At 46.5% G+C, this 12,939-nt stretch overlaps 1 protein-coding gene across 12 annotated transcripts in view; it reads right to left on the bottom strand.

The window, feature by feature from the left end:
• KIAA0753 (KIAA0753 ortholog) overlaps positions 1 to 12,939 on the bottom strand; it is a 60,658-nt gene that overhangs the window by 23,230 nt on the left and 24,489 nt on the right. For 6 of the 12 annotated variants that reach the window (XR_016224248.1, XM_017348990.4, XM_008270858.5 and 3 more), the window contains 4 exons: positions 10,415 to 10,641; positions 8,393 to 8,559; positions 7,121 to 7,240; positions 5,363 to 5,452 (listed from right to left, as the gene is read on the bottom strand). Coding sequence is in view for 10 of the 12 variants with exons in the window: in XM_017348990.4 (XP_017204479.2) it covers positions 5,363 to 5,452; positions 7,121 to 7,240; positions 8,393 to 8,559; positions 10,415 to 10,641 (604 nt within the window). In the remaining 2 variants the exon portion in view is untranslated. Of the gene's footprint in view, positions 1 to 5,066; positions 5,154 to 5,362; positions 5,453 to 7,120; positions 7,241 to 8,392; positions 8,560 to 10,414; positions 10,642 to 12,939 lie in introns of all 12 variants that reach the window. The other 6 variants (XM_089318250.1, XM_070061262.2, XM_089318252.1 and 3 more) reach the window with 2 other exon arrangements.

Genomic DNA, 12,939 nt, shown 5'->3' with positions numbered 1-12,939 from the left:
AGACTCAATATTAGGTAGGATGTGACCAGCTGAAAAGGAATCCGCCCACTGCTGATGGAGTATAAAATGTTACAACTATTCTGGAAAACATGCGCTGCCTGTTTTTTTTGTTTTTTTTTCTTGTTTTTTTTGACAGGCAGAGTGGACAGTGAGAGAGAGAGAGAGAGAGAGAGAAAGGTCTTCCTTTTGCCGTTGGTTCACCCTCCAACGCCACGGCCAGTGCGCAGCACACCGTGCTGATCTGAAGGCAGGAGCCAGGAGCTTACCCTGGTCTCCCATGGGGTGCAGGGCCCAAGCACTTGGGCCATCCTCCACTGCACTCCCTGGCCACAGCAGAGAGCTGGCCTGGAAGAGGGGCAACCGGGACAGAATCCGGCGCCCCGACCGGGACTAGAACCCGGTGTGCCGGCGCCGCTAGGCAGAGGATTAGCCTAGTGAGCCGCGGCGCTGGCCGTGCTGCCTGTTTTTAAGAGTTAAACAGCTGGGGCCGGTGCTATGACGTAGTGGTAAAGCCGCTGTCTGTTATTTGGCTTATTATTATTTGGGCACCGTTCAAGTCCTGGCTGCTCTATTTCCAATCCAGCTCTCTGCTATGGCCTGGGAAACCAGCAGACAATGGCTCAAGTTGTTGGGCCCCTGCACCCATGTGGGCAATCCAGAAGAAGCTTCCGGCTCCTGGCTTTGGATTGGCCCAACTCTGGCCATTGGAGCCATTTGGGGAGTAAATCAGCAGATGGAAGACTCTCTTTTTCTTTTTTTCTCTCTCTCTGCCTCTGCCTCTCTGTAACTCTGCCTTTCAAATAAATAAATAAATCTTTGGAAAAAAATTTAAACAGCTGTCTATCTTATGACCCAGAAATTCTACTTGTAGTTTTATTTACCCAAGAGAAATGAAACACAGTTCTACAAAAAGACTTGGGCAAAAATATTTATAGCAGCTTAATTCATATAACTAGAAATGGGAAATGACCCAAATGTTAATTCATAGGAGAATGAATAAACAGAATGTAGTACATTCATACAATGGAATACTACTCATTAAACAGAATAAATTACACTAACAGATGCATACAATGGATTTATCATAAATATTTTGTTGTGTAAAAGCAAAACACAAAGGAATACATTCTGATGATTCTATTTACAATGGCAAAACTATTCCACAATGAACAGAATCAGCAAGTGGCTACTTCTGTGTGGGATAGGGAATGACCAGAAACAGGGTCGACAGCACTGTGCCACAATGGCTTACACTGCCACTTGGGATGTCAGCATCCCATATCAGAGCACTGGTTCAAGTCCCAGCTGCTCCTCTTCCAAACCAGCTTCCTGCTAATGTGCCTGGGAAGGTGGTGGATGCCACCTACACGGGAGTTCCAGACAGTCTGGGCTTTTGGCTTTCTTCTGATCCAGCAGATGGATATCTCTATCTCTATCTCTCCTCCACCATTGCCCTGACTTTCAAATCAATAAGTTTCAATCAACCTTGCAAGTCTTTATAAGAGGGGGAAAAAAAAGAATGACCAGAAATGATACATAGCAACTTTCTAGATAGACAGATATAGAGGGGAAGGGAGTCTCTGAAACAGTTTCACGGAAAATGAATATTATGAAAATATTACCAATGGATTTCAAATTTTTTGCACCAAATAAGCTTAATTTTTCATTCCAATTTCCATGAACTTTCTGAAGTATTCACGGGATACTGGAGAATTTCTGGCAACCCAGAAACACAAATAGGTACAGATAAGAAAAAAATAATAAGACTAAGCCAAATAACAGTCCACTCTCTGCAGCCAAATGACCAAGAGGCAGGCTAGGAAGACAGAAACATAACCACCCTACTATTGTCAAACACCACAGAAAAACCCGTGGCCACATGCCAGGAAAGACTCAGTGGCGAGCAAGGGAGCACATGACGAGATGTCCCACACCACGAGCTATGAGGGAAACACAGACCAAAGCCGCAGTGACATATCTCTGAACGAAAACAAGGGGATACCACCAAATGCTGGCAAAAATGCAGATAAATTGGATCACTCCAACACTGCCAATGGGAACTGACTCGCCCAAGAAAGCAATGGAGTCATTTTGTAAAAAAATAAAAAATACAACTAGCTTATAATCTAGCAACCGCACTCTGGGCATTTACCACAGAGAAGTGAAAAGTTATGTGTACACAGACATTTGCATATAAATGTTTACAGAAACTTTATTCATAATAGCCAAACAGTGGGAACAACTCAGATGTCCTTCAATAGGCGAATTATAAATGAACCACGGTACATCCACATCATGAAACACTACTCAGCAATTGAAAGACAGAACTACTGCTAAACCGATGCATGTAGTGGCCCAGTCAATCTCCTGAGAGTTAACGCAGAGAAAACAAAGCCAATCTCAAAAGCTTATTTACTAGATGGTTCCACTCCTATAACATTCTTGAAATAACACAATTACAGACAGGAAGAACAGATTAGTGGTTGCCAGGGTCACTTAGGCAGAGGATGGGGGTAGGAGAGAAGCAGGTGTGGCTATAAAAAGGCAACATGAAGGACCCCAGTGGTGATGGAAACGCAGTGTGTGGACTGTGAGAATGTCAGTATTCTGGATGTAGCACAATACTATTTCCCAAAACGTCATCACTGGGGGAAACTGGACAAAGGGTACTCGAAGCTTCTTTTACAACTTCGGTCTAGTTTAAAAACTTCCAGGGGCTGGCGCTGTGTCATAGCGGCTAAAGCCACAGCCTGCAGTGCCAGCATCCCATATGGGCACCGGTTCAAGTCCCGGCTGCTCCACTTCGGATCCAGCTCTCTGCTAATGTGCCTGGGAAGGCAGCAGAAGTGGTCCTAGTGCTAGGGCCCCTGCACCCACATGGGAGACCTAGAAGAAGCTCCTGGCTTCAGATCGGCTCAGCTCCTGCTGTTGCAGCCATTTAGGGAATGAAGCAGCGATGGAATCAATCAATCTCTCTCTCTCTCTCTCTCTCTTTCTCTCTCTCTCTGCCTCTGCTTTTCTGTAACTCTGCCTTTCAAATAAATACATAAATCTTTTTTAAAAAAATTTCCAACAAAAATAATCTCCAGTTAAGAATTCTATGCCCAGAAATCCTATCAACAAATATACGGAATGAAGATATTTTAGACTTGCAAAGTCTGAAAAGATTTACTTCCTGTTCATTCTTTCTCAAGAAATTAAAAAATGAACTCCATGCACACAAGCAAGTCAAGACAGAAGGATGACAAGACTGCGTGGGAAGCAGGAGACCCCACCGTACAAACAAACGTGGTCCCGATTCTCGACTTGTGCTGCCCTTAAGCTGATGAAGTTCCTGCTTCTCCTTCTATGACTAGCTTCTTCCAGGGGCTGGTGGACCTGGATTACCTACAGCCCCTGCTGTTGGTAAACTCTACATCCACCAGGATTCACTCGTGAGACTGCTCACTGACTTCCTGGGATGGGGTCCTAACAACTCCCAGGGCAGCACAAGTCAGACCATGGTCCCAATTCTGTTCTACCTGTTCTCCTCCCAGAGTCTTCGCCTAGTACCAGCAGCAATGCCCTTTCTTTGTTCAACTCGGTTTGTGTTTGTCTTAGTTCTCAAAATTAAAAACGTTGGCAGAGACACATAGGTGGTAGCTTTATGAAGAAGGGTAATGAAAAGATTAACACAAGAATCAGGACTGGGGTTGCCTCTGGGAGAAAAACAAGGATGCACATGGAGGGACTCTGGAAGCACCCACTGAACCAGCAGTCATCTATATTGTGACTGGGGTCCTGGAGCACAGGTGCTCATTCTTAACTTTTCGAAATGTACATGAACATTTACTATGATGTTTATATCATTTTGAACAAAAAACACCAAAGGCATAATTGAGATTAACAGGATTGAACTTTTGCTAGATGGTCTCCGGGACAAGTGGGTAGAAATCACAGGGAATCCACTCTCAGCACAGTGTAAAGCTGCAGCGTTTAACAGCTGTAGAAGACCAAGGAAGAGGCCTGCGCGGACAGTGGTGAGCCCGGCCCATCACAGGCTGAGCATGAACACACTGGGCAGGCACTGTGCAGAGGACAGACAGCGGTGAGGCCGCCCCGTCACAGGCAGAGCATGAACACACTGGGCACCACTGTGCAGAGGACAGACAGCGGTGAGCCCGCCCCGTCACAGGCAGAGCATGAACACACTGGGCAGGCACTGTGCAGAGGACAGACAGCGGTGAGGCCGCCCCGTCACAGGCAGAGCATGAACACACTGGGCAGGCACTGTGCAGAGGACAGACAGCGGTGAGCCCGCCCCGTCACAGGCAGAGCATGAACACACTGGGCACCACTGCGCGGGGGACAGACAGCGGTGAGCCCGCCCCGTCACAGGCAGAGCATGAACACACTGGGCACCACTGCGCGGAGGAGTCACAGAGACCAGAAGCATGCGCTGGGGAAGGAGCCTTCAGATCCTGAAAGACTGAGGCTGTGCAACCACAGACAGAAATGAGAAGCTCATTGCTCCTCCACTGGGGTTGAATGCTCCATCAGGAATGGTGACAGAACGTGCAGATGCTTCAGTGAGCATCCTATTCCTTTGACTGCAGGGCGAATTATTATCAGAGCTGGAAAAACAGCCAACTGTAGCAGCAGTAGACCAATGAGATCTTTTCACAAACCTCTAAATGGTAACACTTTCAGGGAGTGAATTCAAAACAGCAAGATCACTTGCAAACCTCAGCAATGTATCTACACAGTCACTCCTATGAGCAGAACATGCTCAGCCAAGGAGCCTTCTGCCCCGGGACTGGCAGCTGATCACAGGAAAGTACCTCTGAGGTCATACAAACAATTCTAATTGTTCACACAAAATTTCTCCCAAATTATGCTTTGCCAGTCCTCCTTCAAACTCCACACAAAAACAACATTTCCTCCAAAAATGCAGGATGAGGTGCACGCAGGCATGCAAGGGTCCATTCTCTCATGCACTCACTGACGCCATGAGGTCAGGCGCTGAACTACTCCAGTCAATGACACAGGTGAGTGTCTGCTACTCATCCTCAGAGGCAAGCACACACCTCAATTTCTGGTGCCTATCCACTTCAGGTTTCAGTTCACTCAGTTCCTTTGTTCTTCTAGAAGTTTCAGCACCAAGCCAGTCAGGCCTGGAGGACAGTACAAAGAGTCACTCCAACTCTCGCCCCCTGGGCTCCACTGCAGGCTTCCTAGACAACTTCAGTCATTTAAGGAGGCAGCAGCCAGCCACTGAAGGCAAGCAGTATGGCCAGACTCACACCATCTCACTTTGTTAAAACAGCTAGCTGATATGCAGAAAGTCTGCTTACCTCAGTCTACCCCAGAAACAAGTATTTACCTCTGTTTTTGCACCGTGTCCATTTCTCTGGTTTTTAATTCTTCGAGTTCCTTCAGCCTTTTGGAAGTTTCAGCATCAAGCCAAGCGAGCCTAGCAAACAGTATCAAAAGGTCAAACCAGCTCTGCCTACTGTGGTCGTGCCACTGTCAGATCAGACCAAGGGTTAGGACCACACCTCCCTGGGTCCCCAACCCAGCACCAACCCGAGCTCCAACAAGGACTCAGTAGGTGATGTAGCCTCTCCGTATCCTAAAGTTCCCCAAGTCATGTTCTTTGTACAGACATTACACACAAAAGTACTCTGAGTTAGTTATGGAGCATCAAGAAGCTGCCTACAAACTCAGGAAACTGGCCCCACTGCACTTGTTCTTGTTTACTTAAAACAAAACCCACGGGGCCACTGCCTGCAGTGCCGGCATCCCATATGGGCGCTGGTTTGAGTCCCGGCTGCTCCACTTCCAACCCAACTCTTTGCTATGGCCTGGGGAAGCAGCAGAAGATGGCCCAAGTCCTTGGGCCCCTGCACCCATGTGGGAGACCCAGAAGAGGCTTCTGGCTCCTGGCCTCAGCTCTGTGCAGCTCCAGCTGTTGCGGCCATCTGAGGAGCGAACCAGAGATGGAACACCTCTCTCTCTCTGCCTCTCTGTAACTTTGCCTTTCAAATAAATAAAAACAAAAAAACACAAAGCCCTCGCAGCATCCTCAAGTTTAGACAAAGACATGAATCCCCAGGAAAGCCATACAGGTTAGACAAGTCAAACAAAAACCAAAGGGACTCAAATAAGTTAACAACTTCATTGTGGAAGGGCTTGATTCTTTTGCTTTAGGATACGTGAAAACTAACAAATTATTTAATGGCCCACTTTCTTTTTGCTTTCCTGTAATTACAAGAATAATTTCAGCCAAACAAATGCAGAGCAACCTGGTGTCACTGCTCTCCCCCCATATTTAAATCCTGCCTGTTCTCCAAGTCTTAGTTTAACTTTCACCTCCACCATGAATCCTAGATCTCTGCAGTAAGAAGTAACCGCCCCCTTTCTCAGTTCTTAATTCTTTCGTTTTTTTAAACATTTATTTATTTATTTGAATGGCAGAGTTACAGAGAGAGGACAGACACAGTGAGAAATCTTCCATCTACTGGTTCCCTCCCCAAATAGCCACAATGACCAGCGTAGGGCCAGGCCGAAGCCAGGAGATTCATCTGGGTCTCCCATGTGCATGCAGGGGCCCAACAACTTGAACCATCCTCTGTTGCTTTCCCAGGCACATTAGCAGAAAACTGGATCAGAAGTGGAGCTGCTGAGACTTGAAACAGCACCCATATGGGATGCTGGCATTGCAGACGGCTGCTTAACCTGTTACCCCACAATGAAGGCCCCAAATTCTTCAGTTCTTAGGGTACAGAGCATGTTCTATGGTAAATTACAGTTAAATACCCATCTTCTCTGCTAACTACAAACAAGCAGGGGCGGGATGACCATGTTATTTGCCTTTTTTTTTTTAAGTCTCCAGAGAGCTCACAACTACGTCATATAAAAAACTAGTAACTGATAGCCACCTGACATACATATAACTTATGAATGACTGTAATGAGGAATAAAGGAGGAGCCCACTGTAAGCTGCGTAATCTGATGGAAAAACAACAGTCATCTACATTTTAAATAATTGACGTCAGACATAGGGAAGGAGAAAGCGTTTCAGAGTCTAAATAAAAGGAGCCCATTCATCGTCAAAGCTTTGAAAACCACCAGGACGCACCTGGCTGCTTCGTGCTCAACATCACCTCTCAGCTGACTTTCCTCTTGAGTGTCTTCTTGCTGGAGAGACTGGTCTTTCACGGCATCTCTGGGGCTAGACTTCGCCTTCAGCCATGCAGCACTGCAACAAATGGAAAAGTACTTCTTGGACATCACTCACCTCCTGTCCAATGACTCCTGCTAGGGGTCAGCTGGCCAAGGAAAACAGGAGCACTAAAGCAGTAGTGATCCAAGCACAGGGCTCTGAATCGGGAGCTCAAGATGAGGAAGAGTGAGGCCCTCCAGCACTCAGGGTCTGTGTCAAAGGGAAGAGGTCTCACTTGCTTCAATGAAGCGACTGCATTTAAATGAAAAAGCAATTGTCAACTCCACGATGCTGAGTGAGTGCCAACAGAACTCTGTCACAGTGTACAGATGACACTCCACATCACAAGGCAGCTCCGTACCTCCTGTGAGGCCTCCAGCAACACTGACAGCGGAAGAGCCCTACCCGCCCCCCCCCACCACACACACCCCAGTGTCACTAAGGTCTATACCCCCACCACACACACTCCAGTGTCGCTAAGGTCTGTACCCCACCACACACACTCCAGTGTCGCTAAGGTCTGTACTCCCACCACACACACCCCAGTGTCGCTAAGATCTGCAGTTACAGAGTTCATAAATATCTTTTTTCAAAAAAATATTTATTTATTTCAAAGAGTTAGAGAGAGGAGGAGAGGAAAAGAAAGGACAGAGAGGGAGGGAGGAAGAGAAAGAATCTTCTATCCACTGGTTTTGATGGCTGCAACAGGAGCCAGGAGCTTCTTACAGGTCTCCTATGTAGGTAGCAGGAGCCCAAGCACTTGGGGCATCTTCCACTGCTTTTCCCAGGCCATTAGCGGGGAGTTGGATCAGAAGTAGAGCAGCTGGGACATGAAACCAGTGCCTGTATGGGATGCCAGCACTGCAGGTGGCAGGCTTTACCCACTAGGCCACAACACCAGCCCCCTAAAATTATCTTGAATTGGAATTAGCATTCTGGAAAGATTTACCTAATGCTATAAAAGAGAAACATAAACAAGTCACAGCTCCTAGCATTAAGTAAGTAAGATCTGCTGGGAAAGAGACAGGTGAGTGGGCAACATCTTCTCATGTGTTACTCGCCCAAACATGCATTGTTTCTTGCTGGGGAGGATGAAGGCTGCTACCTCAGTTAGTCTAAGCCACAGGTCACCTCTGGCCTGTGGAGGGAACGTGCCACCACACACCCAAATGGTGACGCCGTGCCTACCATTTAGGAGATGCTGGTGGGGATGTGGGGTTCGGAGGGATCCAAGGAGCCCGGCTGTCTTTCACAGGCTGCCGGTTCATTTTCAGTCTGGACGAGACTGTTGTCTGCTGCAATCTGCTTTTGCCAGGAGGTTGGCTTAGTTTACTTCTCTCAGGCTTACGGAGTCCCTTTAAGAGACAAATATGAATTATAAAGCCAGATGAGTGTCAGAGAAACTCTGGTCTTAATTTGGCCTTGGGAGCCAGCTGGGTAGTCAGAAGTTGGTTTGACATCACACTACATTTTAATCTTATGTTAGAAACTTGATGAAGGCCACTGATGCTCCAAGTGCCTCCAGCCTCTTCATGCATCCATTCAGGAAAAGCACTGTGCTGAGAATTTGGGGGAGGGTGGGCATCACACTGGAGCAACCAGGCAGAGTGGGTGCAATTTTACATACTCATACATAAAATGTGTTTTTATTTGTTTATAGATCTTTTTCCTAAGTAAACAAAAAACTTACTCCAAATTGTATAGAGGTAAACTGAAAAACATTCTTGGTTACAATGCTTCACCTCTCTAAGCTCATGTCAAAATTAAATGACTCAACCTTTCTCAAACGCTACAGCAAGTGAGTCTCTGCTCCAAGCTGAATTCTTACAGGCTCCGTCCTAACATTCCAGTGGCCCGGCCCTGGTTAAGAGTTTGGGAGGAAATAATGACTGTGCCCAAATCAGGATGTCAGTAACTGGTTAGTGATAACTGCTAACTCTCCTTTATGTGGCAACAGCTGGCAATATACAGGTTTGCTCATCTTTGGACAGCACCATCACAAGGCAGGAAATCCTAGTATGCAGACTGGCAGGTGATCCTCTGGTCGGTTTGATTATGTTTTTAATGTAAGTTTAAAATATAACATAGTATCAAACCAACTTCCAAGTACCCAGCTGGCTCCCCAAGCCATATTAAAAAGCACTTACCCTCAGATGTCTTTTAATATTCAGTGATTATTGATCAGCATTTATCTTTAGTAGGAAACAAAACATTTCTTTACATTTTTATTTGTTTACGTAAGAGAGCGAGCAAGACTGAGAGTTGGGGCAGTGGGAGATAACGACAGAGAGAGAGAGAGCTCCCACCCATTGGTCCATTCCCCAAACACCGGTGATGGCTAGGGCTGGGCAGAAGCTGAAGCCTGCAGCCAGGAACTTCATCCAGGCCTCCCACAAGGCAGGAACTCAATTACTTGAGCCATCACCACTGTTTCCCAGGATATGCAACAGCAGGAAGCTGGAAGCAGGATCTGGAGGCAGGTATGGAACCTAGATACTTCAACACAAGATGTGGGCATCTTAACTACATTTCAGTCCCCTTGGATACCACACTTCTAAATTGGAAGCAAAAAAACTTGAATTTTAAAATAGCCTGCCCGGTGAAGACCCTGGTAGCAAATTAGTTAGAATCTTACTGAATTGGGACAAGAGACAATGTCCTGTCCCAGTATCAATATTAAACATTTGGCAAGTGGGGGGAATGGGAGGGACCTGCTGCCACTGTGAGGCCTCCACCTGCAGCACCAGCAAACCATATGGGCGCAGGTTTGTGTCCCGCTCGCTCCTCTTCTGATCCAGCTCTCTACCAATGGCCTGGGAAAGCAGTCAAAGATGGCCCAAGTGCTTGGGCCCTTGCACCTACATGTAGGACCCAGAGGAAGCTCCTGGCTCCTGGCTTTGAATCAGCTCAGCTCCGGCCACTGCAGTCAGTTGGGGAGAGAACCAGCAGATGGAAGACCTTTCTCTCTGTCTCTCCCTCTCTCTGTCTTTAACTCTACCTCTCAAATAAATAAATAAAATCTTTAAAAAATATTTTTTGTTAAAATATAAAAATAACCAGAAGCTAAGTTAAATCAGCTTAGACAGCTGGAATCAAGGGCTCTGGCAACTGCCTGAGAACTCGACTGCCGGCTCCACCACTTAGGAGTCTGTGCAGCCTCGGCCAATGTCAAATCAATAGAAACAGCCAAAAGAAGGAATGATTTCATACTTGCTGTGGTCTTGCCGGTGCCAGGGCATCTTTCTTCCTGAACGGCACGTTCTCCGTCACAGGCTGCTTTTTCACTGCTTTCGCAGGAGCTAATGCCTCATCTCTGAAGCCTGGACTCTCATCTAGGATGAACGGGGCTTCTTCCGGAAGGACGTGCCCATCTGATACGTCCAGCTCTCGCTGCAGCCTCTGCGTCCCTGGAAGCTCCACGTCAGGCTGGCGCTTACCTACATGGAGATTGCAGAAGGATACACTGAGGGAAGCAGTTTTCAAATCAAGTTCATGAGAATGATGACCTGTATTGGATATGCTCTCCCTGTTGAAAAGTGAGGTGTTTTGTTGCCAAACTTGCTCATCCTGGGAATATTATTGCAGTTCTTCATGCAAAAAACTAAGTTTCATGGTTGAACCCCTGAATCAGCTCCCATACAGACTCAGTGACCTGGTCCTCCGATTCCAATTCTTTTTTTTTGGACAGGCAGAGTGGACAGTGAGAGAGAGAGACAGAAAGAAAAGTCTTCCTTTTGCCGTTGGTTCACCCTCCAATGGCCGCTGCGCTGCAGCCCGTGCATCGTGCTAATCCGAAGCCAGGAGCCAGGTGCTTCTCCTGGTCTCCCATGGGGTGCAGGGCCCAAGCACTTGGGCCATCCTCCACTGCCTTCCCGGGCCACAGCAGAGAGCTGGCCTGGAAGAGGGGCAACCAGGACAGAATCCGGTGCCCCGACCAGGACTAGAACCCGGTGTGCCTGCGCTGCAAGGAGGAGGATTAGCCTATTGAGCCAAGGCGCTGGCCCGATTCCAATTCTTTTTTTTGACAGGCAGAATGGATAGTGAGAGAGAGAGACAGAGAGAAGGGTCTTCCTTTTTGCCGTTGGTTCACCCTCCAATAGCCGCCACGGCTGGCGCGCTGCGGCCGACGCACTGCGCTGATCCGAAGGCAGGAGCCAGGTGCTTCTCCTGGTCTCCCATGCGGGTGCAGGGCCCAAGCACTTGGGCCTTCCTCCACTGCACTCCCGGGCCATAGCAGAGAGCTGGCCTGGAAGAGGGGCAACCGGGACAGAATCCGGTGCCCCGACTGGGACTAGAACCCGGTGTGCTGGCGGCGCTAGGTGGAGGATTTGCCTATTGAGCCGCGGCACTGGCCCCGATTCCAATTCTAAAATACCTCTTGCATTTATCTCTGCCCTCTCTTCCCTTCTGCTACTGCTCTCGGGCAGGCCTGCAGTATCTCATAGCCATCTTACCAGCATCTCTTAATGGATCCCTTAATTACCTTAATCACACCTTCACCTGGCTACCAATTTGCTTTTTACTAAAATGCAAATGCATTTAAACATGCTTCTCTATCCAAAACCCTTCAGTGGCTCCCAATTTGATTCAGAGGCTGAACCTCATACCTGACATTCAACCTGCAATGAAAAAGGAAATAAAAATCTTTGTTTGGTGATAATGATCTTAGAAAATCCAAGAAAACCAAAATACACACAAACTATCACAACTAAGAAGAGAGTTGACCTAGGTTTCTGGATCTAGGAAAATTAACACAGAAAAATCATTATCATCCCATTAGGAAATATATTAAAAAAAAAAAACACTAATATTGGCAACAAAAATCTTATGTAAGGCATTTAGGAAGAAATTTTATGAAAGATGTACAAGACTTTTATAGAAAAAAATTAAAAGGTATTTTTAAAGGATTGAAAGAAAATCTGAATAAAGCTGTTTTCATGAATGAACAGACAATATTATAAAGATTTCAATCAACCCAAAATAATCTATAATTTCAAATGCAAACTCAGTTAAAACCAACACTTTTTTTCTGTGTAGATCTAAACACGCTATGCAAAAACTTCCATGAGGAATAAACCCCAGGGACAGCTCAAACACCAAAGTGGGGAGCAGGGAGGGGTGCAAGCCTTCCTTTCTACAAACTCTTGGTGACAAAGCTGTAGTATTTTAAGGCAATGTGGGAGTGTTGCAGGAACAAGCAGAAAACCAATGAAACAGGATGAACATGATAAATCAGTGAGCACGAACTGGATTGTTCGGAAAGTGCTAAGACTACGTTATCCATAGATTTAAAAAAAAAAAAAAACTGAATCCTTGCGTCCCACTAAATAACATTTGAATTCTAAAAGAAATGAAGATCTAAAAATGGAAGGAAAACTTTAAAGCTTAAGAAGAAAATAAAGAATATCATTATGACATCAGGGCAGAAAAGACTTTTTTAAACTCAAATATAGTATCAGTATATGATAATTTTTTTAAAGATTTATTTATTTATTTTAAAGGCAGAATTACAGAGAGGCAGAGGCAGAGAGAGAGAGGTCTTCCATCCGCTGGTTCACTCCCCAGATGGCTGCAACGGCTGGCGCTGCATCAATCCAAAGCCAGGAGCCAGGAGCTTCTTCTGGGTCTCCCATGCAGATGCAGGGGCCCAAGGACTTGGGCCATCTTCCACTGCTTCCCAGGACATAGCAGAGAGCAAGATCAGAAGTGGAACAGCCAGGTCTTGAACTGGCGCC

Source organism: Oryctolagus cuniculus, chromosome 17 (genome assembly GCF_051225735.1).
Source record: "Oryctolagus cuniculus isolate XC-2025 breed Fujian yellow rabbit chromosome 17, ASM5122573v1, whole genome shotgun sequence".
Classification (NCBI taxonomy): domain Eukaryota; kingdom Metazoa; phylum Chordata; class Mammalia; order Lagomorpha; family Leporidae; genus Oryctolagus; species Oryctolagus cuniculus.
Note: the sequence above shows the minus strand (reverse complement) of the source record. Positions and strands in the feature narration are given on the sequence as shown.